We start from the raw sequence: 27,009 nt of genomic DNA, 5'->3' as shown, positions 1-27,009 counted from the left end.
AGGCAGGAGGATTGCTTGAGCCCAGGAGTTCGAGGCTGCCGTGAGCTCCAGCCTGCACCACAGAGCAAGGCCCTGTCTCTTAAAAAAAAGGCAGAGAAAAAAAATGGCTAATACACCCATCAAATCTGAAGATACCTTGGTCTCATATTCCAGGGTGATCAACCCAAAGCAACTTCTGCGCCCATGTGGGCGCATTCCCTGAGGCTTGGGACTGGCCCAGCCGGGACCTTCAGAGCATCTTTGGTGGATTCTTTCTCTTTGAGGGACTGAGAGTGTATAGAAAATGTGACTTCACTCTCTCCTTCACCTGGGGAGGTAGTTTCTAAATGAGACCCCAAGACAGGGAGTTGAAGAGGAAACCTTCCATGAAGGGAAGTTCTGAGCCCCCACATAAGCGATTTTTTTTTTTTTGAGATGGAGTCTCGCTCTGTTGCCCAGGCTGGAGTGCGACGGCACGTTCTTGGCTCACTACAACCTCTGCCTTCTGGGTTCAAGCGATTCTCCTCCCTCAGCCTCCCGAGTAGCTGAGACTACAGGTGCATACCACCATGCCTGGCTAATTTTTGTATTTTTAGTAGAGACAGGGTTTCACTATGTTGGCCAGGCTGGTCTCGAACTCCTGACCTCGTGATCTGCCTGCCTCGGCCTCCCAAAGTGCTGGGCTTACAGGCATGAGCCACCACACCTGGCCCATAAGCGATTATTAATAGCACTGATCACTAGTCATGTATCTTTAGCTCAGAGGTTCTCACCCAAGGACAAGTCTGTCCTCCAAGGACGTGTAGCAATGTCTGCAAGCATTGTTGGTTATCACAGCTAGGGAGAGGGTGCTACTGGCATCTGGTGGGTGGAGACTAGGAATGCTGCTCAATATCCTACAGTGCACAGGACAGCCCCAAATAGAATAATCTGGCCCCAAATATCAGCAGTGCTGAGGCTTAGAAACCCTGTTTTAGCAGATTCATGTTTTTGGAGTTCTTTAACATTTACTTTATCCTCATGGAAATATGGATAGAAGGAAGGAAGTTGGATCTTTTTTAAAGGAGCATGTAGGCGCTGTTTGAATATCCCCTTGGTTCTTTCAATATGCATCAGCAAAACTTGTATCTGTCAACACCTAATCCTTTGCCTTGGTCTTTCTCTGGTCCCCTGCTCTGCCCCCAAGGAACTGCAGTCCAGTAGTACTGTGAATTTTTTGCACCACACCCTAAAAGGAGCAGCCGTTGGTGGATAAATACCCCAGCTCCCTCACCCTCAGGTGGGATGACCCCTAGAGCTCCCTAGCAAGACCAAGCCCCGGTTACCTACAGTGGAAACTCGCTTGATCACATACTGTTTACGTTCCACCCTCTTTTCCCTTTCTCACTTCTCCTCTCCCCTACTGGTGCTTCCTGAGATCACCTCCCAGATAAACCACTTGCACCCGAACCCTTGTTCCAGGGTCTGCCTCAGGCAGGGGGACCCCAAACATGTCCTTGTGCTACATTTGTGCTATCCACGTAGTAGCTTATTTAATCATCACCATGACCACATGAGGAACACAGGTAAATATTAAAATCCTGTCTTAGTCTGCTCAGGCAGCCATAACAAAATACCACACACTGGGTGGCTTATACAGGAAACATTTATTCTCTCATAGTTCTGGAGGCCGGGAAGTCCAAGATCAAAGTGTTAGCAGGGTTAGTTAGTTCCTGGTGAGGGCCCTCTTCCTAGCTTGCAGATAGCCACCTTCTTGCTGTGTCCTCATATGTCAAAGAGAGAGAGAGAGTTCTGATGTTTCTTCCTGTTCTTTTTTTTTTTTTTTTTGAGACAAAAATCTCAAAAAAAAAATCTATTTTTTTTTAGGCAAATCACATTTTTTTGTCACCCAGCCCGGAGTGCAGTGGCACAATCATAGCTCACTGCAGCCTCAAACTCCTAGGTTCAAACGATCCTCCCACCTCAGCCCCTTGAGTAGCTGGGACTACAGATGTGCACCAGCTAATTTTTTTTATTTTTTTGTAAAGATGGGGTCTTGCTATATTGCCCAGGCTAATCTTGAACTCCTGGGCTCAAGTGATCCTCCCACCTCGGCCTCCCAAAGTACCGGGATTACAGGCATGAGCCATGGCATGCGGTCTCTTCCTGTTCTTATAAGCGCACTAATACCATCATGAAGTCCCCTATGACTTCATCTAACCCTAGTTACCTCTTAAAGGCCCCATCTCCAAATACCATCCCATTATAGGTTAGGGCTTCCACTCATGAATTTGGAGGTGGACACAATTTAGTCCATAGCAAATCCCCTTAATCACATCAAGTAAGACAGAGTTACAGGAGGGTTTGTGACTCCTCCAGGGTCTCCTAGAAGCCAGGCTAAGAGCCCCACGATGCAGGAACGGCCCTTTCTACTCGCAAACAAAGAGAAAAGCCAAGGAGAAGCCAACACCGAGTCTGGCTCTGCAAACCGGGCAGGATTGTTAAAGACCTCCTGGGCTTGGGGATGGGGTGGGCGGATTCCGGCTCCACAGCTGCATCTCCAAGGGGCCCGTGGCTGAGAGGGGGGTTGGCTGTGTGTTTCTTCCTCCCCTTTCAGATCCTGACGGGCGAAGACTGGAACGAGGTCATGTACGACGGGATCAAGTCTCAGGGGGGCGTGCAGGGCGGCATGGTGTTCTCCATCTATTTCATTGTACTGACACTGTTTGGGAACTGTATCCTTCATGGAGGGAGAGAAGGGGACAGGCCTGGACCTCTGGCAGAGGAGAGGTTGCAGGGGCTCAAGGGAGGGTACTGAGAGACCCAGATACCCAGGGCCCAAGTGGTGTCCCACCAGTGGTTGCTTTTCCTGACTCAGACATTTGCAGACACCCTCCTGAATGTGTTCTTGGCCATCGCTGTGGACAATCTGGCCAACGCCCAGGAGCTCACCAAGGTGGAGGCGGTGGGAGAATGTTTCTCTGGCAAAGTTACCACCTGCCCATGGCAGATCAGGACGGGGGTGGGGGTGGGGGTGGGGGCATGGGAACGGGGTCAGAACTTTTGCTGGGGATGCACCATGCAAAGAGAAGGCGCCTCTCCCCCCACTCCCAGAAACAGACTGTCCCTCATCAAGCAAATTCTACAGCCAAGAGGGTGGGAAGGGGGAAGGCAGTGAGGTCGCTGCAGGAAACAGATGGCAAACTCAACCAAAAGGCCGTTTACAGGGAGTAAGCAGGGTTTCCAAGGAATGGTGTAGCCCCCAGGCTAGTGGATGGGAGAGGGAGTGCTGTTATGGGGACCCAGTCAGAGCTGGGGCCAAGGAAAAAGGGCTGCCACCAGCCCTGGGACCTTAGAGAACCCAGAACCATGGCAAGGCACAGATGGAGTGGCCAATAAATGTCCCCACCTTCTCTCTTCCTCTGGCTTCCCGCTGGAGCCTCCCCTTAGCCAAACGCAGCATGTTAAGAGCTAGCCTCCGTCCAGCCTAAGCCTCTCCCCAAGGACCCTATTAAGTTAAGATGACATGTAACAGGTACAGGGTCTTCCTCTCAGCCCTGGGGTCTCCCTCAGCATTGCAGCCCCACCTCCAGTGCCTCGAGGTGTTCAGGACATGTTTGTGAAATTGAACCAAACCAAGCAGACGTTGCCAACGCTCCATCTGCCGGCCCTGGCAGGAGGGAGAGAGAGTTTCCCGGCCCCAGCTCCCAGTGGAGGGAAGCGGAAGTCTCTGCCATCCCAAGCACACGGCCACAAGCCTGGCCACTGTGGAGCCGGCTGGCATGGCTGAGCTGAGGGCTGATCCAGCCATGAGCTCATCCAAGTTCCAAGAGTCCATCCTTAGGGGCTGGTGCAGGAGGGTAGCAGAAGGGGAGGGAGAAAGGCCAGTTTGTTTATCTCCTGGGAGGTGTGGACATTCCTCTCTAGATCCACATTCTTTCTTTCATTGATCCTACAAGCATTTCTTGGTCATTTAATACGTGTTTTTAATCCTATTCAGTCCTTATGGAAACCTTAGGAGCCAAGTTCTCTGAGCCCCATTTTACAGATTTCATCATTCAGTAAGCACTTAATGAGCACCTACTGTGTGACCAAGGCCCTGGTCTAGGACTTAGGGATTAAGCAGTGAACAAAAAAAGGCAAAAATCCCTGCCTCCGTGGAGCAGGGATTCAAGAGGGGAGACAGACAAGAAACAAGATAAATTTGTAAACATACGTAGCTTGTCAGTTGGTGATAAACACAACAGAGAAAAATTCAGTAGGGAAAGTCAGGGAGAGTTGGAATTTTAGATGAGATATGTGTCGCACAGAGAGGTTGAGAGACTTGCCCAAGGCCACACAGCAGTAAGTTGTGGAGCTGGGATTTGAACCCAGGCCGTCTGGGTCTGCAGCTTGTGCTCTTAACTGCTGTGTACCAGTTGCTTGAATTTGGGCATGTTTTATGCTCACTTGGGAACCTGTGGGAAATGCAGATTCCAGGGCCCAGCACTGGTTCTATAGATTATTTGGGGAGCCTGAGGATCTGCATTTTAGGTGTTTCTGAGGCAGATGGTCCAGAGACCTGGCTCTGAAAAATGCTGGGAATGGTGCCAGGAGGGGTGGGGGTGGCCCTATGAGAGCAGGGTGGCCAGCCAGATCCCATCTCCATGTTGTCTCTGACAGTGTCCTGATCTGACCATTTCCAAGGTGGTAAGGTTGCTCCCCGTTCCAGTGATTCGGAGCACAGCGGGAGAGCTGCCTGCAATGGCATGACTTTTCTTATGGGCGGGTTCATTTCTGGCCATTTCTTTCTCGTTGCCTTTTCTTTGCTTTTTCTTTGTTGGCTTTTCTGTTTTACGAATGAGGCCCTGCATGAAGGCTGAAGAAGGATTTAAAGTCCAAAAACGTCTTTTTCTGTATGTATTTTTAAAACCTCTTCCCCCATTCTCCTCCTCTCTGAACCTAACCACTAGTGAGCAGCAGCACCCTGGGCAGTTGGCTGTAGCCCAAGTGCCCTGCTCTCCTCTCCCCACCGCCTTCCTGTCATGGGGGCTGGGAATATAAATTCCTCTCCTCATTCTCCTTCTGGGGGCTGTTGACAGTGCATGGCAGGGGCCATCGGATGCCAGGCTCTTCTGTGTGTGAGGGTAGTTGGTGTTTTTTGAAAGTTGGTTCAGAGAGTTCACATGGCTCAGAAAGCCTAGTGAGAGGAAAATCTTTGCACTGCTTTCCAGCTCATTAAGACAGGATGCAGGGGCCAGGCATGGTGGCACATGCCTGGAATCCCAACTCTTTGGGAGGCCGAAATGGGAGGATCATTTGAGGCCAGAAGTTCAAGACCAGCCTGGGCAACATAGTGAGACCCTGTCTCTACAAAAAAAAAAAAAAAATTAAATATATACAGGCATAGTGGCATGCACCTGTAGTCCCAGTTGCTTGGGAGGCTGAGGTGGGAGGATTGCTTGAGCCCAGGAGTTCAAGGTTACAGTGAGCTATGATTGTGCCACTGCACTCCAGGCTGGGCAACCAAGGGAGACTCTGTCTCTGAAAACAAACAAAAGAAAAAAAAACAGGCTGCAGGAAAGTCTTCATTGTAGGAAGAGAAGGGACATTTTTATTTTTTGTTATCTGGCTGTGTGTTAAAATAGGCTTCATAATGAGTTAGATGTCAAACTTATACACAGAGGGGATAGCAATACACTTAACCAATAGCAGGTACCCATTCCAATTGGGGAGCCTTGGTTCTGATTGGTCGAAATATTTCAAATGTTGCCCCTGGTCAGCAACAGGGTCAGAAGTGAGTCCCCAAGGCCTAGTTCATGTTTTGTGAACAAAGATTCCATGTGCCTTTTAGGACGAGCAAGAGGAAGAAGAAGCAGCCAACCAGAAACTTGCCCTACAGAAAGCCAAGGAGGTGGCAGAAGTGAGTCCTCTGTCCGCGGCCAACATGTCTATAGCTGTGTAAGTGCCCCTAATCCCTGGGATGCTACCCTGGCTCCTCAACGTCCACACTATCCCAGGCACAGATTTGGGAAGCAGTGGGGGTGGTCCTTGACAGAACTGAGCTTTAGGAAGAGACACTTCTTGTCCTTCCACCCACTTTCACTCAATAAATATTTGGTTAGCAGCTGTTATGTACCCAGCACTGTTCTAACTTCTGGGGATACAGCATTAACAAGGAGGAAAAAAAAATCCCACCTGTGTGTAGCCGTTCTAGCAAGGGAAGGAGTCAATAAATTAGAAAAATAAGTAAATTATATATTGTGTTAGAAGGCGATGGAACTACAGAGAAAGTAGGGGAGGGAAATAGCAAATGCTGGGAGTGAAGAGAGTTGTGATTTTAAACAAAGTTGTCAGGGAAGGCATCACCTAGAATAGGGGTCCCCAGTCCCTGGGCTGTGGACTGGTACCAGGCCGAGGCCTATTAGGAACGGGGCTGCACAGCAGGAGGTGAACAGTGAGCAAGCAAGCATTACCGCCTGAGCTCCACCTGCCGTCAGATCAGCAGGCAGCATTAGATTCTCATAGGAACGCAAACACTATTGTGAACGGTGCATCTGAGGGATCTAGGCTGCGTGCTCCTTTTAAGAATCGAATGCCTGATGATCTCAGGTGAAACAGTTTCATCCCAAAACCACCCCCCACACCTAGGTCTGTGGAAAAACTGTCTTCCACAAAACTGGCCCCTGGTGCCAAAAAGGATGGGGACTGCTCACCTAGAAGGTTACATGGCCTGAAGGAGGTGAGGGAGGAGCCATTGGGGGGCCTGGGGAAGAGCATCCCAGGCAGAGGGAACAGCATAGGCAATGGCCCTGAGGCAGGAACATGCCTGATGTGAAGGAGGCCTGTGTGACTAGAATCGAATAGTAAGTGTGAGGAGGTGAAGGCAAGGAGGTGACAAGCAGATTACACAGGGCCTTCTGGGTCAGGGGGAGGACTTGGGCTTTTGCCCCTAGCCAGGTGGGAGCCATGGAGGGTTCTTGAGCAGAGGAGGCTGGGACCTGACTCAGATGCTCACAGACTCCTAGCATTCAGTGGGGAGTAGAGGGTGGAGAGCAGGAGTGGGAGGCTGAGATGTGGGTTGGTTAGCGTGGGTCATCCATCCAAGCTACAGTGCCTAGCAATGCTCTAAGTCCTGTGACCATGCCACTGCAGGAAAGAGCAACAGAAGAATCAAAAGCCAGCCAAGTCCGTGTGGGAGCAGCGGACCAGTGAGATGCGAAAGCAGAACTTGCTGGCCAGCCGGGAGGCCCTGTATAACGAAATGGACCCGGACGAGCGCTGGAAGTCTGCCTACACGCGGCACCTGCGGCCAGACATGAAGACGCACTTGGACCGGCCGCTGGTGGTGGACCCGCAGGAGAACCGCAACAACAACACCAACAAGAGCCGGGCGGCCGAGCCCACCGTGGACCAGCGCCTCGGCCAGCAGCGCGCCGAGGACTTCCTCAGGAAACAGGCCCGCTACCACGATCGGGCCCGGGACCCCAGCGGCTCGGCGGGCCTGGACGCACGGAGGCCCTGGGCGGGAAGCCAGGAGGCCGAGCTGAGCCGGGAGGGACCCTACGGCCGCGAGTCGGACCACCACGCCCGGGAGGGCAGCCTGGAGCAACCCGGGTTCTGGGAGGGCGAGGCCGAGCGAGGCAAGGCCGGGGACCCCCACCGGAGGCACGTGCACCGGCAGGGGGGCAGCAGGGAGAGCCGCAGCGGGTCCCCGCGCACGGGCGCGGACGGGGAGCACCGACGTCATCGCGCGCACCGCAGGCCCGGGGAGGAGGGTCCGGAGGACAAGGCGGAGCGGAGGGCGCGGCACCGCGAGGGCAGCCGGCCGGCCCGGGGCGGCGAGGGCGAGGGCGAGGGCCCCGACGGGGGCGAGCGCAGGAGGAGGCACCGGCATGGCGCTCCAGCCACGTACGAGGGGGACGCGCGGAGGGAGGACAAGGAGCGGAGGCATCGGAGGAGGAAGTAAGTGGAGGTGACCTCGAATCCGCAGAATGACGGTAACATTAATAATGACAACAGCCAAAGTAGCACGTGCTGTGTATTTGTTTATAAAAATATATTATAAAATGCTGTATTTGGCCAGGCGCAGTGGGTCACGCCTGTAATCCCAGCACTTTGGGAGGCCGAGGCGGGTGGATCACGAGGTGAGGAGTTCAAGACCAGCCTGGCCAAGATGGTGAAACCCCACCTCTAATAAAAATACAAAAATTAGCCGGGCACGGTGGCAGGTGCCTGTAGTCCCAGCTACTCAGGAGGCTGAGGCAGGAGAATCGCCTGAAAACGGGGGGCGGAGGTTGCAATGAGCCGAGATCACACCACCGCACTCCAGCCTGGGCGACAGAGTGAGACTCTGTCTCAAAAAAAAAAAAAAAAGTGCTGTATTTGGCCAGGAGCAGTGGCTCATGCCTGTAATCCCGCACTTTGAGAGGCCAAGGCAGGCGGATCACTTGAGGTCAGGAGTTGGAGAACATGCTGGCCAACATAGTGAAACCCCGCCTCTACTAAAAATACAAAAATTAGTGGTGGTGCCCACCTGTATTCCCACTACTCAGGAGGCTGAGGCGGGAGAATCACTTGAACCTGGGAGGTGGAGGTAGGTTGCAGTGAGCTGAGATCGTGCCATCACACTCCAGCCTGGGCAACACAGCAAGACCCTGTCTCCAAAAAAAAAAAAAAAAAATGCTGTATGTTTTTGTTTTTTTGACACAGGGTCTCACCTTGTTGCCCAGGCTGGAGTGCAGTGGCAGTCATAGCTCAGTGCAGCCTCTACCTCCCAGGCTCAAGCCATCCGCCTCAGCCTCACAAGTAGCTGGGACCGCAGACGTGCCACATGCCTGGCTAATTTTTGTAGAGACAGTGTTTTGTAGAGACAGGGTTTCACTGTGTTTCCCAGGCTGGTCTCAAACTCCTGAACTCAAGCATTCCGCCTGCCTTAGCCTCCCTAAAGTGCTGGGACTACAGGGATGAGCCACCACACCCAGCCTAATTTTTTTACCTTTAGTAGAAATGAGGCCTGGCTCTGTTGCCCAGGCTGGTCTCCAACTCCTGGCCTCAAGCAGTCATCCCACCTCAGTCTCCCAAAGTGTTCGGATTAGAGGCTTCACAGATGGGGAAACTGAGAGATTGAGTGAGCTCCTCAAGGTCATTCCTCTAACCAGTGTCCTTGAACCCAGGCTCTCTGGCACCAGAGGCCTTGAGCATTTCAGGGAAACTATTAAGAGAAGCCCCACTCTCGTCCAGAATTATATAGTCTTCTGTGTTCTTGCTGTGTGACTTTTGGAAAGTGACTTCGTATCTCTGGGCCTCACACAATGGAAATAGTGGGATCTAATTGGGTCATTGCCAGGATTGAATGAGGTAATGTATGCAAAGGGCCTGGAAGAGCAGCTGACACATAATAAGTGCTCGGTAAATTTAGAGCATTTTTGGCCATTTTCAGCCAACTCTATTTACCTAATGCTATTCTTTGGAAGTTTGAAAAGCCACTCTGTTGGGAGGCCAAGGTGGGAGGATCACTTGATACCAGGAGTTGGAGACCAGTCTGGGCAATAGAGGCAGACCCCATCTCTATAAAATATAAAAAATTAAACAGATGTGGTGGCATGCACCTGCAGTCCCAACTACTTGGGAGGCTGAGGCAGGAGGGTCACTGGAGCCCAGGATGTCTAGGCTATGATGAGCTATGATTGCACCCCTGCACTCCAGCCTGGGCGACAGAGCAAGGCTTTGTCTCAAAAAATAAAATAAAAAATAAAGAAAAAGAAAAGCCACTTTGGGCCCTAAGAATTAAAGGGAGAGCAGAGTTTCAAAGCTTTGGATGCAGCGGGATGTGGTGGCTCATGCCTGTAGTCCCAGCACTTTGGGAGGCCAAGGTGGGAGGATCCACTTGAGCCCCGGAGTTCAAGACCAGCCTGCGCAACATAGTGAGACCTCACCTTTTAAAAATAAATAAAAATGTTAGAAAGCTTTTGAGGCATCTTCCAGGCCAGCAACTTATCCATTCAGAACCAGCATCCTCTTTTTCATAACGATATTTTGTAATACTTTCTAGCAGATGCTATAGTGATTCTGCATATAGGGACTCAACAACTTACCCATTAAAATAGACATCGTAGACATTGTCCTATTACAAATTAACCTGCTCTTAGTCCTCTTTTATATTACCATCAGGGCATAATATTGATTTTTTTAATGATGGGTTTAAGTGATCCTGTTGTATGACATATGAACTAGGCCAGCACTTCTCAAAATCTAATGTGTATGTAAATCCCCGGGGATCTTGTTAAAACACAAATTGTAATTCCGTAGGGCTAAGGACTCAGTGGAGCCTGAGATTCTGCATTTGCAACGAGCTCCCAGATGAGGCTGATACTACTGGTCCAGGGACCACATTTTGAGTAATGAGACTCTGGAGGACATAGTGAAGTAATTCTGATATGTACACCCATACACAAAATCACCATGAAGTGACAGGCACAAATGATGGCTAACTCTGGGTTGTGTGGACAATTCAAACCACATGAGGGGAGTTGCCAGCAGTGTCAAGATGTTCCACAATGTTGAACACCTCTTGGCAAAGTTCCATATACAAAAGAGTCTAGTCTTTCTTCCATTTAATAGTTGCATTGCAGGAAAATGCAATGTATATTAAAAACATACAAAAAATATGTTGTGTTCTTATGTAAAAGAGTTAGGTTTAAACTAAAAGCACAGGATCAGGTGCAGTGGCTCCCACCTGTAATCCCAGTGCATTGGGAGGCTGAGGAAGGAGAATCGCTTGAGGCCAGGAGTTCGAGACCAACCTGGGCAACATAAGGAGACCTCTATCTCTACAAAAGAATTGTTTTTAATTAGCCAGGTGTGGCGGCAGGTGCCTATAGTTCTAGCTACTTGGAAGGCTGAAGCAGGAGGATTGCTTGAGCCCAGGAGTTCAAGATTACAGTGAGCTATGATTATGCCATTGCATTCCAACCTGGGCAACAGAACAAGTCCTTGTCTCAAAAAAAAAGAAAGAAAGAAAGAAAAAAACCCAAACAAACAAGCAAACTAAAAGCACAGGTAATTACAAGCAAGATTTTTCACCTCTTTGAGGGACATCAGAAAGTCATGAAGAGGAAAAGATAAGTCTTTCCCATATGGGACTGTCATGTACATGGTAGGGTATTTAGTATAACTGCCTACCATTCTCTAAGTGCCTGCAGTGCCCCTCAATCATTATGTTATTAGGTTTCCACGTAGTTCTACAACAGTTTTCTGAAAACCATTGTTCTAGGTCATTCTTTCGCTTCAATCTTCTCCTATGGGTTTATGCATTCATTCAGTTAGTATTTACTAAGTGCCTACTATATTCTAAGCTCATGCTGTGAGTTCAGTCACACAACTGCAAGTGAAGTGGTCTGAGACATTCTGAGAAATACGACCAAGAAACTGCTCCCAGGGTCTCAGGGCAGGTTTCCAGAGGAGCAATCTGAGAAGGGAGTAGAGTGTTTCAGTCTAACAACAGCATGTGCAAAGGCCCTGGGGTGGACCAGAAGGAGGCCAGTTTGCAGGACATGAATAGTGACGAGAAAGTGACAAAGAAATTGAAGGTGCATTGATGAGACTCTGGGGCTGTCAGTCACTCAGGGGAATGAGAGGTCAAAACAGGAGTTTAGATGGAATAAAGTGTTTACCACAGCACTCTCTATATAGTAAAGACCAATGAAGAGCCACGTACAGGCCAGTGTGATGGTTCACGCCTGTAATCCCAGCACTTTGGGAGGCAGAGGCAGGTGGATCACCTGAGGTCAGGGGTTCGGAACCAGCCTGGCCAACATGGCAAAACCCTGTCTCTACTAAAAATACAAAAAATTAGCCAGGCATGGTGGTGGACGCCTGTAATCCCAGCTACTCGGGAGGCTGAGGCACAAGAATTGTCCTGCGAGGCAGAGGTTACAGTGAGCTGAGATCACACCACTGCACTCCAGCCTGGGCAACAGAACAAGACTCTGTCTCAAAAAAAAAAAAAAGGCCAGGTACAGTGGTATGCACCTGTAATCCCAGCTACTCAGGAGGCTGAGGCAAAGGATTGCTTGAGCCCAGGAGTTCGAGACCAGCCTGAGCATTTAGAGAATGGGAGGCCAGTATACTAAATACCCTACCATGTACAAGACAGTCTCATATGGAAAAGAATTATCCTTTCCTCTTCATGACTTTCTAGTGCTCCTCACACAGGTGAAAAATCTTGCCTATAATTATCTGTGCCTTTAGTTTGTTGGTTTATTTAGGGTTTTTTTTTTTTTTGAGGCAGGGTCTTGCTCTGTTGCCCAGGTTGGATTGCAGTGGCATTGCTCATTTTAGAGATGAGTAAGACCTCATGTCTAAAAAAAAAAGAAAGACCAATGATTATTAATTACTCTTGCTATTATTACTAATATTACTGTTATTATCAGCCTTATTAACAGATCTACTATTATTGAAGGAGGCAGAGTGACAGGGACAGAATGTCTCTCCCTAACAATATGCCAGGAAGAGTTTTTGAAAGACAACAGTAAACATTGGAAACTACAAGAGCAGCAAAGCCTGATTGTGAAAGGCAAGGACTTTGGGGCAGGCAGTCACATTCCTGCCCTATCACTTCCAGGCTGTGTGACTTTCAGAATTTCACTCCTCCTCTCTGGGCCTCCATTTCCTCATCTATAAAATGGAGATAAGAATAGTAGCTACCTCCTTCTCAGGGTATAAGATTTAACTGAGCCGGGCACAGTGGCTCATGCCTGTAATCCCAGCACTTTGGGAGGCCGAGGTGGGCGGATCACAAGGTCAGGAGTTCGAGACCATCCTGGCTAATATGGTGAAACCCCCATCTCTACTAAAAATACCAAAACAAAAAAAAATTAGCTGGGCGTAGGTGGTGCACACCTGTAGTCCCAGCTACTCGGGAGGCTGAGGCAGGAGAATGGTGTAAAACCCGGGAGGCGGAGCTTGCAGTGAGCCGAGATCGCGCCACTGCACTCCAGCTTGGGAGACACAGCGAGACTCCATCTCAAAAAAAAAAAAAAAAAAAAAAAAAAGATTTAACTGAGTTAGTACGTGTAAAATGCTTTGAGTGGTTCCTGGCTTATACCAAAAGCTCAATAAATGTTAGCAATTGTTTGTGGCATTTTGGGGTCTCACTATGTTGCCCAGGCTGGTGTCAAACTCCTGGCCTCAAGAAATTCTCCCACTTTGGCCTCCCAAAGTGCTGGATTTACAGACATGAGACACCATGCCTGGCCATGTTAGCTATTATTAATATGAATATTATTAAGTACTCAATGAATGCTATTTTTAGCAGTAATAGTAAGCACTCAGGAAGTGTCAGCTAATACTGTTAGTAATACTCTCATCAATAAACATAAAAAGCAATAAGGACCCAGCTTGCCCAAATGGTTGCCCACAGCTTGCCCACAGATGGTTCCTGCTCCCTCTCTTCTTCAGAGGAAGAAAATATCTCCCCACTTTCACCCCCATAGCCTCAGCTGGCCAGACCCCCATTCTGAACCAGGAGAGTACTGCTAATTCCATTATTAATAGACACATCAAACAACCTGGCCGGGAGAGACATTATTCATTTGGCTGATAAAGAGGTTCTAAGGCTCTTTGGAAATAAAAGTTCATGAAGATTCATGCACTTTAAGAGAAAAAAAATCCAAGATCAGTCATTCATCTGCTTTAAAAAAAGTGGCAAAGATAAAACTTTATTTGAGAATATAAAATAATAAAAAGACATTTTCGTTCTCTGTTGTGACAAAGCCAGTGGCCTTTGGAGGTCTGCCTTGTGCATTTTTCCTCTTCTTCAGTCATTCCTTGAGGCTTTTTGCAAACGTACCCTGTGTTTTTCATTCTCCAGCGTATTGATATTTTTTTTTTTTTTTTTTTGAGACATGGTCTCGCTTTGTCATCCAGGCCCCGGAGTACAGTGGTACAATCATGGCTCACTGCAGCCTCGACTTCCTGAGCTCAGGTGATTCTCCCACCTCAGCCTCCCGAGTAGCTGGGACTACAGGTGTGCACGACCATGCCTAGCTAATCTTTTGTATTTTTTGTAGACACAGGGTTTTGCCACGTTGCCAAGGCTGGTCTCCAACTCCTGGGTTCAAGCGATCCTCCCACCTCAGCCTCCCAAAGTGCTGGGATTACAGGAGTGAGCTACCTTGCCAGGCCGATCATATTTTTTTCCTTTTTATTCACTTTGTCTTCTCCTCATTCCTACCTTCATCTGTCTCTCAGTGGCTCACTCCAGTGAAAAGTGGACTGACGCACATTCTATTTCATATAATTCAATGGCTGCTGGCCCCAGATCCCCCATACCAGGTGGCCGAGCCCAGTGGCCCTGCAGGGTGGACAAAATGAGGGTGGAACTTTCCCAGACTGTCAGTAAAAATCTATGGAGGACAGAGCTTCTGCCCCTCCCTTGCAACCAGGCAGTGCCTCCTCCCAGGCCTATCTGCTTGCAAAGGGAACTTTTGCCAAGACCTGCTCCACTCTAGAATTCTTATCTCTGCTGTTCGCATCCTAATTCCACCTGCATCTGTCACCATGACAACCTGCTCCCCAAAAGGAACAGGAAGAGAGATGCTGGACTCTTGAGCTCCACAGTTTATCCTGCATGGGGGCAGGGAATGGTTAATTACTTAGCACTCTAATTCTTACGGTACCCCCAATGGGCCCAAGTTGGTTTTTTTTAAAAAAACAGTCTTGCTGTGTTACCCAGGCTGGAGTGCAGTGGCACAATCATAGCTCACTGTAGCCTCAAACTCCTGGACTCAAATGATCTTCCCACCTCAGCCTCCCAAGTAACTGGAACAACAGTCTCGTGCAACTACGCCCAGCTAATTTTTTTTTTTTTTTTTTTTTTTTTTTTAAGAGATGGGGTCTCACTATGTTCCCCAGACTGATCTCAAACTCCTGGGCTCAAGCGATCTTCCTTCCTCAGCCTCCCAAAGTGCTAGGATTACAGGCGTAAGCCACTGTACCAAGCTGCCCCATTAAAGCTTCGAACACCAGAGAGCCCAGCTCAGCAGTTTTCCAGCTGGGTAACTCTGGGTAACTTTGCCTCTCTGAACCTCAGTCTCCTCCTCTGTGAAATGGGGCTGATCACTATACCCATCTGAGATGGTGGTAGTTGCAGGGATTAAATGAGTTAATATGTGAGGTCCTTAGGCAGGGGGTGGGGACACAAGGAGATAAGCAATAAACAGGAACTGCTGTTATTATCACCCCCACATAATCTGATCTCAGGGTCTGAGTGTGCCCCAGGCAAGGTGTCCACAGCCCTCTGCAGAAGGATGCCCAAGTGATCAGCTGGCACAAGAACGCCACGCACAGCAGGTGTTATGCAACTGGCCACCTATTCCAGGCAGAGGATGCCAGATCCCCAGGGAGAAGGGGGTAGGGGTGCAGCTTCAAAGTTTTCTGCCCCTTTTGAGTTCTCCTTGGAGACACTTTGAAAATGAAACCTCCCGGAAATTGATATTAGGCCTCTGCAGGCTGAGCTTGTTAAAATTTCCCAACAAACAGAGCCAACAGAAGCTCTACAAGGAAGCAAAAACAAGACAAAACACATTGGCAGACCCTTTTCCATCTGCTCTTGGTAGATGGTATTCCTCTATGAAAATGCCGCCACGAGTTTCTCCATGGCTTCTTGAGCTGGTGGCCAAAGGATTTAGGTTCTCTTTGAAATTATAACTTAACTGGGCCTGCTTTATGGCAGGGATATCACTCTCTGAAATGTGTATATATATGTGTGTATATATATATACACATATATACACATATACATACACAGGGCCAGGCGTGGTGGCTCACACCTGTAATCCCAGCACTTCGGGCGGCCAAGGCAGGTGGATCTCTTGAGCCCCAGGAGTTCAATACCAGCCTGAACAACACAGTGAGACCCTGTCTCTACAAAAATTAATAAAAATAACCAGGCATGGCAGTGTGTACCTGCAATCCCAGCTACCCAGGGTGGGAGGATCGCTTGAGCCCAGGAGTTAAAGGTTGCAGTGAGCTATGGTCATACCACTGCACTTCAGCCTGGGCAACAGAGCAAGACCCTGTCTCTTAAAAATAAATTATTATTATTATACACACACAGACACACACACACATTACAGATGATGAGAAAATACTCTCAGCCAGGTTTTCATGATACACAACTTCTCAAAAAGCATCACAAGCAGGTTAGAATTAGGGATTTCTTTGTGGACTGTCCAAGATGTTGAGGAAATATTGGTTTAGAATTTACCTCATTTAGGCCAGAAATGGTGGCTCACGCCTGTAATCCTAACACTTTGGGAGGCCAAGGCCAATGGATTTCTTGAAGCCAGGAGTTTTAGCCTGGCCAACATGGCAAAATCCTGTCTCTACTAAAACTACAGAAAAAAAAAAAAAAATTAGCCAGGTGTGGTGGCACAGGCCTGTAGTCCCAGCTACTCTGGAGGCTGAGGCAGGAGAATCACTTGAACCTGGGAGGCAGAGGTTGCAGTGAGCCGAGATCGTGCATTACACTTCAGCCTGGGTGACAGAGCAAGACTCCATCTCAAAAAATAAGATAGATAAGATAAGATAAATATATATAATATATATGTTATATATATAATATAGAAACTACAGAACAAGTGATCTTTGTATGTTTCCAAAATATAACAGCGGGACAGGCATAGGATAGACGTTCCCATTGCAAAAGGGAGAAATTGGAAGGGATAAAGAGGTCACCAGTCCTAAGCAAGCGCTAAATCCAGCAAGACAAATCCCATTAGGTTTCAAGGCCTGAGAATAATCCTCGGTGACTCTCAGCTCATTAACATACTTAGTTCTCAGCGCCAGACTCAATGAGGTTACGGCCCGCATGTTATGGGTCAGGAACTGAGGCTAAGTAACTCACTGGAGATTATGTGGTAAAGAAGGTCCAGGATCATTGCTTCAGTCTCCAGGATATGGGGAAGGTTCTACTCCTGTTATCCCAAATTTTAAAATGTGGGAACTAAGGCTCAGAGAGGTTAAGCAAATCACACAGGGTTGCACAGCTGGTGATGTTGCTGAGATTTCCCTGTGTGTAGTGGCTCATGCCTATAATCCCAGCATTTTGGGAGGCTGAGGCAAGAGGGTCGCTTGATCCCAGGAGTTTGAGACCAGCCTAGGCAATATAGTGAGACCTCATCTCTACAAAAAGAAAAATTAAAAAGTTAGCCAGGCGTGGTGGCAGGCACCTGTAGTCCCAGCTACTGGGAAGGCTGAGGTGGGAGGATTGCCTGAGCCTGGGAGGTGGCGATTACAGTGAGCTGAGATCGCGCCACTGCACTACAACCTGGGCGACAGAGTGAGACCCTGTCTCAAAAAAAAAAAAAAAAAAGACATTGCCGAGATTCAAACCCAGGTCAGCCTGTCTTCTGAAATGTCCCTCTATGACCCACTCACGAAACTGAGAAGGCAGAAAGTTGCTTGGACCTGTCTGTTTCCCCTGTGCAGTCTCAGAGAAACAGTGGAACTGCCTCGGTTTCTCCTTCCGGGAAGTATTCATAGAAGCATCCCACTTACCTACTTTGGTCTGAAAATAAATTAGCTTGTCTCTCTTCCGCTTACTAAAAACACCGTGGGTTTTTGCAAGTTAAAATGCAAAAATAAAATGAGGAGAATGGTGCTGGTAGTTTAGCCAGTGGGAAGCCCTCTGGGGAAAGCCAGCCTTTTATTTATTACTTATTTATTTATTTATTCTTTCTAGATAGATTTATGGGAAACCAGGGCTGTGTTGTCCAGGGGTCTGTAGTCCAGAAGGCATCAGATGGGCTACTAAGTGAGTCTGTGTCCACCTGTAGATGGCAAGAGGCAGGGCCCAGGTGTCCATGGCTTGGAGAGGCAGGGGTTGATGGGAGGTTTGAGGCTGTGGGATTTCTCCTGGGGCCTCAGTATCCTCATCTGGATAATGGGGACATTCTGGCCAGGCACGGCGGCTCTATATATCCAGCACTTAGGGAGGCCTATAATCCCAGCACTTTGGGAGGCTGAGGTGGGTGGATCACTGTAGGCCACGAGTTCAAGCAGCCTGGGCAACATGGCGAAGCCCTGTCTCTACTGAAAATAGAAAAACTAGCTGGGTATTGTGGTGCACGCTGGTAATCCCAGCTATTTGGGAGGCTGAGGCACGAGGATCACTTGAATCCACGAGGCAGAGGTTGCAGTGAGCCAAGATCCCGCCACTGCACTCCAGCCTGGGCAACAGAGTGAGGCTCTGTCTCAGTTAAAAAAAAAAAAAAAGAAAAAGAAAGAAAGAAAAAGAAAATGGGGGTATTCATTTATCATTTGACAGTAAGTTACCCAACACTGACTGTGTGAGAGGCCCTCTACTAGGCAGTGAAAACTCAGCTAAGAATAAGAAAGTTAAAAACAAGCTGGGCATTGTGGTTTATGCCTGTAATCCCAACATTTTAGGAGGCCGAGGAGGAAGAATCACTTGAGGCCAGGAGTTTGAGACCAGCCTGGGCAACATAGTGAGATGCCAGTCTCTACAAAAAATTTTAAAATTAGCCAGACATGGTGGCGTGAGCCTGTAGCCTCAGCTACCTGGAGGCTGAGATGGGAGGATCACTGGAGCCCAGAAGTTCAAGGCTGCAGTAAGCTATGATCCTGCCACTGCTCTCCAGCCTGGGCAACAGAGTAAGACCCTGTCTGAAAAAAAAAAAAAAAAAGGCCAGGTGCAGTGGCTCACACCTGTAATCTCAGCACTTCGGGAGGCTGAGGTGGGTGGATCACTTGAGGTCAGGAATTCGAGACCAGCCTGGCCAAAATGGTGAAACCCCATCTCTACTGAAATACAAAAAATTAGCCGGTCGTAGTGGTAGGCACCTGTAATCCCAGCTACTCAGGAGGCTGAGGCAAGAGAATCGCTTGAACCTGGGAGCCAGAGGTTGCAGTGAGCTGAGATCACGCCACTGTATGACAGAGCGAGAAAAAAGAAAGAAAGAAGGAAAAGAAATAAGATGATGGGGAGTTGTGGAAACCTGTCCATGGGCACGTGAAGGTCTTGACCTCTGACCAAGAATTGAACAGGCCCCTCTCAATTCCAGGCGCTGCAGGGATCTGGGACACGACTTCTCCATGACCAAACTGTACCCTTTCCTTTTCTTTTTTGTTTTTTTGGTGACAGGGTCTCACTCTGTCACCCAGACTGGAGTGCAGTGGGGCGATCACAGCTCACTGCAGCCTCAACCTCCCAGGCTCAAGCAATCCTCCCACTTCGGCCTCCCAAGTAGCTAGAACTACAGGCACACAGCGCCACGCCCGTCAATTTACACATTTTTTGTAGAAATAGGGTCTCACTATGTTGCCCAAGCTGGTCTTGAACTCCTGGCCTTAAGCAATCCTCCTGCCTCCGCTTCCCAAAGTGCTGGGATTACAGGCGTGAGCCACTGCACCCAGCCCAAATTGTACTCTTGAAAGATGGAATCTTAGCTAGGATCCTGAACTGTTGCCTTTTATCCTAAATCAGTTGTTGGTTCTTTTTCATTCACTTGCCTTCCTCAGAGAGAACCAGGGCTCCGGGGTCCCTGTGTCGGGCCCCAACCTGTCAACCACCCGGCCAATCCAGCAGGACCTGGGCCGCCAAGACCCACCCCTGGCAGAGGATATTGACAACATGAAGAACAACAAGCTGGCCACCGCGGAGTCGGCCGCTCCCCACGGCAGCCTTGGCCACGCCGGCCTGCCCCAGAGCCCAGCCAAGATGGGAAACAGCACCGACCCCGGCCCCACGCCGGCCATCCCTGCCATGGCCACCAACCCCCAGAATGCCGCCAGCCGCCGGACGCCCAACAACCCGGGGAACCCATCCAATCCCGGCCCCCCCAAGACCCCCGAGAATAGCCTTATCGTCACCAACCCCAGCGGCACCCAGACCAATTCAGCTAAGACTGCCAGGAAACCCGACCACACCACAGTGGACATCCCCCCAGCCTGCCCACCCCCCCTCAACCACACCGTCGTACAAGGTGAGACCCTCTGCTCTCACATCACTGGGCAGGGGACCTGGCGTCCCTGGAGCCAGAGGCTCTGCTGAGTGACCCTGGACTGTGACCCCATCTCTCTGGCCTCAGTCTCCTCCCCTGGAAAATGGGCATAGGCGTAGTTTCCTACCCCACAGGGCTGTGGAGCGTTCAGTGAGATAATTTGTGCACAGTGCCTGGCACGGGGTTCTGTTCAGTTGGGTTAGCAATATCTTCTACGTCCTTCCTTCCCAAGGGGAGCCAGGAAGCCACCCCATTTGAGGAGCAATAGGGTCCTCTGGTGGAAGCTTGAGGGGGTCAGATGATTGATTCTCTCGGCCCAGCACTGTCCAAAAGAAATGTAACACAGGCCACATGCAAATGTCAGTTTAAACTCTCTAGTCGCCACATTAAAAATGGGGCCAGATGTACTGGCTCATGCCTGTAATCCCAGCACTTCAGGAGGCTAAGGTAGAGTGAGCCAAGATGGCACCTCTGCACTGCAGCCTGGGTGACAAAGCGAGACTGTCTCAAAAAAAAAAAAAAAAAAAAAAAATGGTGAACTGCTGAGTGGATTATGTCTTAAGTTCATCTAGTGTCAGTTCTATGTGAGAGATTTTCATGAGTTTGCTGGATAAAGGCTTTCCGTGGTCCTGAGACCTAAGATCCTAAGGTCTTGTCACTGTGCCCATTTTATAGATGTAGGGACTGAGGCTCAGAGAGGCTCAGCCTGCCCGTGGGCACATAAGCAAGCTGGGCTGCAGAATGGAAGCTCCAGAGGCTGATGGCTCCTCCCCCTGAGTCAAGAGAGGGGTGCTAATGGGGGCATGCCATGCAGTTTATGGGAGGTCTCAGTATTTCTATCTGTTCAGTGGGTCTCTTGGCACTCTCCCTACCTGCCTGCAAGTGAGGGTGTGAAGGTCCAACAAGGATAGGGGCAGGTCTGTGTTAATATCCCATGAGGGCCCCACCGCACTCAAGGCTATAGAGTGGTTGAGAGCAGGCTCTCGGGGGCCAGGCCGCCTGGGTTCCAAATGCCAGCTCTGCCACTTCCTGCTGTGTGACCTTAGACAAGTCACTTTACTTCTCTGTGCCTCAATTTCCTCATCTGTAAACAAGGGATCAGAATATATCAACCTCAGGGCCATACAAGGGTTCAGTGATGTCATAAGATGCCTGGTATATACAGCAGGCACTTTAGAAATGTCAGCCGCTTCTTGCCTGCCCTGGGAGTACACAGGAGTTCCCAGAGACTTGTGGGAAATTGTGGAGGGAGCCCTGTGTTGGTTCTTGTCCCAACAGTGAACAAAAACGCCAACCCAGACCCACTGCCAAAAAAAGAGGAAGAGAAGAAGGAGGAGGAGGAAGACGACCGTGGGGAAGACGGCCCTAAGCCAATGCCTCCCTATAGCTCCATGTTCATCCTGTCCACGACCAACCCGTGAGTATGGCCCCCAGCAAGGGCAGGGGGGCCTGGGGCTCCCACCAGGGTGGCGGAAGTCAGGCCAGATAGAGGGCAATGAGTGAGTGTTGACCACCATGAGTCCAGGGATACCTTTGAACAAGTTGAAAACGGATGCTCCTTCCGTAAGTCAAGTAAGATGATTTGTCACAATATACTTTGTTGGAAGAGACCCCTGTCCTGCCATCCACTAGAAAATCATTGTTATTTATGACAAGAAATAAACAAATTTGTCATAAATAAGCAAATAAATTTGTCCTAAACAACAAATAAATAAATTTGTCATAAATAAACAAATCTTCACTGTGATGTAAGAGGCACCCCCTTAGAAATGGCTGCCTTGTGCAGTACACAGCCTGAACAACTGCACATGGCAGCCCTGGGACCTGAACTCTGTTTCTAACCTAGACTCTGTAAGGGTTTAGATTCTGGGCGGATAGTGTCTGAGTTCCATGGCCTTCTGTCTTGGGCGTCTTTGAAATGGATAGATTATTTAGGGGAGAAATTTATCCCATGAATGTCGTAGTGGCTCGGAGGTTGTTTTAGAATTGAATGTCTCCCAGGGATATTTCTTGAAAGCCTGACCGCTCAAAATGCTTCTTGACAATGAAGGATCATGTCAGATAAGATGGGGGAGAAGCTGCTTTCTATAATCTGCCTCTTGGCAACTCACCCTGGGTAGTAATAAATAAAAGTACCTTTAAAGTACTTTTTTATTTAGTTGACTTATCGATTTTACTAAGGAAGCACTTATGTGGTATTTACTCAGTGCCAGGCACTGTTCTGAGTGCCTTAAAATTTTTTTTAATTTCTCTGAGGTTGTTACTATGCTTAGCTCCATTTGACAGATGAAAAAACTGAGGTCCAGAGACGTGAATTCACCTGCCCAAGGTCACACAGCAAGCCAGTGGGAGAGCTGGAGTTTGAGCCCAGACACTGGCTCTAGCCTCCTTGTTCTTAACCACTCAGCTCTGCTGCCATTCACACAACCTTATGAACTATTTATTATTGGCTCCACTTATTAAGAGGTTAACTGGCACATCCCATTGGCACATTCAAGGCTCTGATAAGGCCTGCAATTCATAATTTCAATAACTAACTTTTTGGAGCCCCTATCATGAGCCAGGCATAAATTAACTCTTGGGTCTCATGATTTTGTGAAGTAAGCACTAGTATTATGGCTATTTTACAGATGAGGGCACCAAGGCACAGAGGGGACAAGTAACTTGCCCAAGGTCACACAGCTAATTTTTAAAAAGAAAGAAAGAAATCTACTTAACCCATAGATTCACAATATTGTTTGGCCCTGGGACATTTAATATCGAAAAGCCTTTTTATCTCCTACAGAATTAAGGACCGTATTTCTTCAACCTAGCTTGGGGATCAAGATACTTCAAGAGGGTCGTTTGGGAGTGATAGGAACTTTGCTAAACAGGGCATGTGAATGTCTTCTCTCACCGAGGTCCCCTCTGCCTTCTTGGGGTTCCAGGACCCACAGAGGGCCCCCACCTGGAGGAGTTTAATAGTTTGTTGTGTAGGAGGCCTTGGGGGTTGGAGATCTCAGTAGTGGTAGGTAACATGAGATTATGGAAGAAAAGGGTTTGTGAGCCTGTGGTCTGAGTGGACCTCTGCACGCCCATCTGTCTCCAACAGCCTTCGCCGCCTGTGCCATTACATCCTGAACCTGCGCTACTTTGAGATGTGCATCCTCATGGTCATTGCCATGAGCAGCATCGCCCTGGCCGCCGAGGACCCTGTGCAGCCCAACGCACCTCGGAACAACGTGAGTCCCACAGAGCACACCCCTTCCTAGCCTGGCTGCTCTGCCTCAGGCCACTTTCTCCTGCATCCAAAATGCTCATAGGTAGGGTGGGATGTTGGGGTCACCCCTAGGCATAGCCCTTATGGCTGCTGGTTGAGAGGGGAAGCTCTGATTCCTTGGGGATGCTCTTGGGAGCAAGACATTCCTTGAGGCAGTTTCTCTGTGAGCCTGGTGGGGTGGAGGTGGCCCAGAGTGACTGGGGCTGAAAATTGCTGGATTCTCTAATGGAGGCGTGAGACTAGCAGGATATGGATGTTGCACATTCTCTACATGGAATAGGGGGGTTACTGGGGCAGGGGCGGTGCTCAGAGGTGGTCCCCTCCGCAGTAGACATTTCCCTTTGTACACGAAGCTTTGAAAGAAACAACTATTTGGCTCAGAAACACAGCCTAAGCTTTTGGTTTTTATGAAAGCAAGCCCCTTTGCGGATGGTGGGTCTCTTGACAACCCCTGTTAATTGAGCACTTGCTGTGTCCCAGGAAGAAACTCAGCATGCAGTATCTCGTTTAATCCTCACAATGCGCCCCCCCAACCCCCCGCCCAGGCATCCCCATTTGACAGATGGGAAAACTGAGGCTCAGGGGAATGAGAGAGTGCTAAGTGGCCTGTCCAGGGTCACACAGCAGAATTCCAACTCTGCATCCCCCAAAGCTCTCACTGCTTCCCCCAACTGTCTGCATCTACTAATCACCCACTGTATGCTACGGATGGGTGTGCATAGCCCCTTTGAGTCCTGACAAGCAGGAATGAGTGCATGCTTGTGGTTGAGATGGGGAAACCGAGGCACCAACAGGCAAGGGCTTGCCTCAGTCATGGGCTGCGGGCAGAGGCTTGACCCCAGGGCCTGGTAGAGGGTGGACTGGTGGCTCCTGTTTCCCTCCCCAGCTCCCTCCCCCAACCCTTCCCTCCCAACCCAGAGCCAAAAAAGTGTGTTTTCTGCTGGTCCAAGGCTCTGCTGCCCTGGCTAAGTAGGTTAGGACCCAGGCAAAGCTGGCGAGCCCCATCCCTCAAGCCTGCCCACAGCTTACCATGCACTTTCCCTTCCTTCCCAGGCCTGGCAGGCCCCCCTGGGGACCTGATGGGGGAGATGGAAGGAAATAATTAGAACGCAGCTCCTGGAGGAAGCTAGAGCCAGTGCCCAGCCTCCTCACAGTCCGCTTAGTTGCTTCCCGCAGCCTGGTTTCCCCCAGAGGCCTCCAGGAGCCAGGCGTGGGGAGGAGGTGTCCCTGGAGGGGTCCACAAACCCCCTGCTGACGCGAGGATGCTGAAGAAGGCGTTGCCTTCGGCAGGGAGGGCACAGGCATGGGTGATCCAGGGGGCACGGCAGCTCCCAGGGCTGAAGGGAATCTAGGCAGTGCTCAGACCAGGCCCCAGGGACTGTTTGCAAAGAGCGTTCAGCTCCCCGGCCCCCTCCCTCGTCCATCTCGCAGTCGAAACTTCTCTGCAAGAACACTGTGGCCCCATAACGTTCACACCACGTAACCACCATCCAGGGCAAGAAATAGAACAAAAACGCCCCACGCGGCATGTGCCTCCTCGATCCCCCACCCCCACCGCCTTCTTTCCCTCTAGAGCTGCTGGGGACACTGTCTGCAGACATTTTTGGTTGTCACGACAGGAGGGGGGAGGTGCTCCTGGCATCTGGTGGGTGGAGGCCAGGGATGCTGCTCAGCACCCGCCGATGCACAGGACGGCCCCCACTCTAGAGAATGATCCAGACCCAAATGTCCACAGAGCCCAGCTTGAGAAACCCTGCCTTACCGGTAACCACGACCCCAGCTTCTGGAATGAGCGTTTTTGGCTTCTCTCTTTTTCCCACCTGCACAGGCTGTTTTGTTTTTGTTTTTTTTTAAGAGACAATGTCTCTCTCTGTCGCCCAGGTTGGGGTGCAATAACGTGATCATGGCTCACTGCAGCCTCAACGTCCCGGGCTCAAGTGATCCTCCCACCTCAGCCCCCCAGGTAGCTAGGACCACAGGCATGCACCACCACACCCAGCTAATTTTTAAATTCTTGTAGAAACGGGCCTTGCTATGTTGCCAGGCTGGTCTCGAACTCTTGACCTCAAGCAATCCTCCCTCCTCAGATTCCCAGAGCTCTGGAATTACAGGCATGAGCCACCACACTGGCCAATTCTTAAAAACTGAATTTATGTTTGCTCTTCTGTAACATTCAATAAATGAGACACTTCTATGCTTCGCATTAAATGAGTACATGTTGCTGTTGCAGGATTGATGGGCATTCTTTTTTTTTTTTTTTTTTTTTTGAGATGGAGTCTTGCTCTGTCACCCAGGCTGGAGTGCAGTGGTGCAATCTTGGCTCACTGCAACCTCGCCTCCCGGGTTTAAGCGATTCTCCTGCCTCAGCCTCCAGAGCAGCTGGGACTACAGGCAGGTGCCACCACACCCGGCTAATTTTTGTATTTTTAGTAGAGACGGGGTTTCACCATGTTGGCCAGGCTGGTCTCAAACTCCTGACCTCAAGTGATCCGCCCGCCTTGGCCTCCCAAAGTGCTGGGATTACAGGCGTGAGCCACCACGCCCGGTCAATGGGCGTTCTTTATGATGCTGTTTTGAGATTTACTGTGTGGCATGGGATGTGTTATCCATCCCCTGTTGACAGATGTTTGGGTTGTTTCTAAGTGTGAATACTGTCCCCATGCCACACCCCTCAACATGTTTCCTGAGTCACCTGGACAGTAATTTCTCCAGGAGGCCAGATGCAGTGGCTCACGCCTATAATCCCAGCACTTCGAGAGGCCAAGATGGGAGCAATGCTTGAGGCCAGGAGTTCAAGGCCAGCTTGGGCAACATAGTGAGACCCCCACCTCTACCAAAAAAAAGAAAAAAAAATTTTTTTTTAATTAACCGAGCGTGGTGGTGCGCACCTGTGGTCCCAGCCACTTGGGAGGCTGAGGTGGGAGGATCACTTGGGTCTGGAAGGTCAAGGCTGTAGTGATCCATGTTCATACCACTGCACTCCAACCTGGGTGACAGAGCGAGACCCTGTCTCAATAAATAAGAATTCCTCCAGGGTATAAACCAAAAGCGAAGTTTCTAGAGCATATAATTTGCAAGTGGTTGGCCTCAGTAAATGCAGCTTGAATGTTTACTGGACAATAAACACAGTGACCCTTTGGGAGGCCAAGGCGGGTGGATCACCTGAGGTCAGGAGTTTGAGACCAGCCTGGCCAACATGGTGAAACCCCGTCTCTACCAAAAATACAAAAATTATCTGGGCGTGGTAACACACAACTGTAATCCCAGCTACTCGGGAGGCTGAAGCACAAGAATCGCTTGAACCCAGGAGGTGGAGGTTGCAGTGAGCCAAGATGGCGTCACTGCACTCTAGCCTTGGTGACAGAGCGAGATCCTGTCTCAAAAATATATATAAATAAATAAAAATAAACACAGTGGGCCGGGCACAGTGGGCCGGGCTCACACCTGTAATCCCAGCACTTTGGGAGGCCAAGGTGGGTAGATCACGTGAGGTCAGGAGTTCGAGACCAGACTGGCCAATATGGTAAAACCTGGTCTCTACTAAAAATACAAAAATTAGCCGGGCGTGGTGGCATGCGCCTGTAATCCCAGATACTTGGAGGCTGAGGCAGAAGAATCGCTTGAACCCGGGAGGCAGAGGTTCCAGTGAGCCAAGATTGTGCCACTGCACTCCAGCCTGGGTGACAGAGCGAGACACCATCTCAAAAAAAAAATTAAAAATAAATGAACGCAGTGGCCCTTGCACCAGTAGCTCATGGGAACTCCTGTTCTTCCACATCCTTGTCA

The 27,009-nt window shown here is 49.6% G+C and overlaps 1 protein-coding gene across 9 annotated transcripts in view; it reads left to right on the top strand.

Moving 5' to 3' along the window:
- CACNA1A (calcium voltage-gated channel subunit alpha1 A) overlaps window positions 1–27,009 on the top strand; it is a 418,584-nt gene that overhangs the window by 318,915 nt on the left and 72,660 nt on the right. For 7 of the 9 annotated variants that reach the window (XM_054673094.2, XM_054673090.2, XM_054673092.2 and 4 more), the window contains 7 exons: window positions 2,576–2,693; window positions 2,847–2,923; window positions 5,792–5,898; window positions 7,093–7,902; window positions 19,483–19,946; window positions 21,243–21,381; window positions 23,056–23,185. In XM_054673094.2, coding sequence (XP_054529069.1) covers window positions 2,576–2,693; window positions 2,847–2,923; window positions 5,792–5,898; window positions 7,093–7,902; window positions 19,483–19,946; window positions 21,243–21,381; window positions 23,056–23,185 — 1,845 coding nt within the window. The remainder of the gene's footprint in view (window positions 1–2,575; window positions 2,694–2,846; window positions 2,924–5,791; window positions 5,899–7,092; window positions 7,903–19,482; window positions 19,947–21,242; window positions 21,382–23,055; window positions 23,186–27,009) is intronic. The other 2 variants (XM_016935247.4, XM_016935248.4) reach the window with 1 other exon arrangement.

This window comes from Pan troglodytes, chromosome 20 (genome assembly GCF_028858775.2).
Source record: "Pan troglodytes isolate AG18354 chromosome 20, NHGRI_mPanTro3-v2.0_pri, whole genome shotgun sequence".
Lineage (NCBI taxonomy): Eukaryota > Metazoa > Chordata > Mammalia > Primates > Hominidae > Pan > Pan troglodytes.
This window is presented reverse-complemented; position numbering and strand designations above follow the sequence as displayed.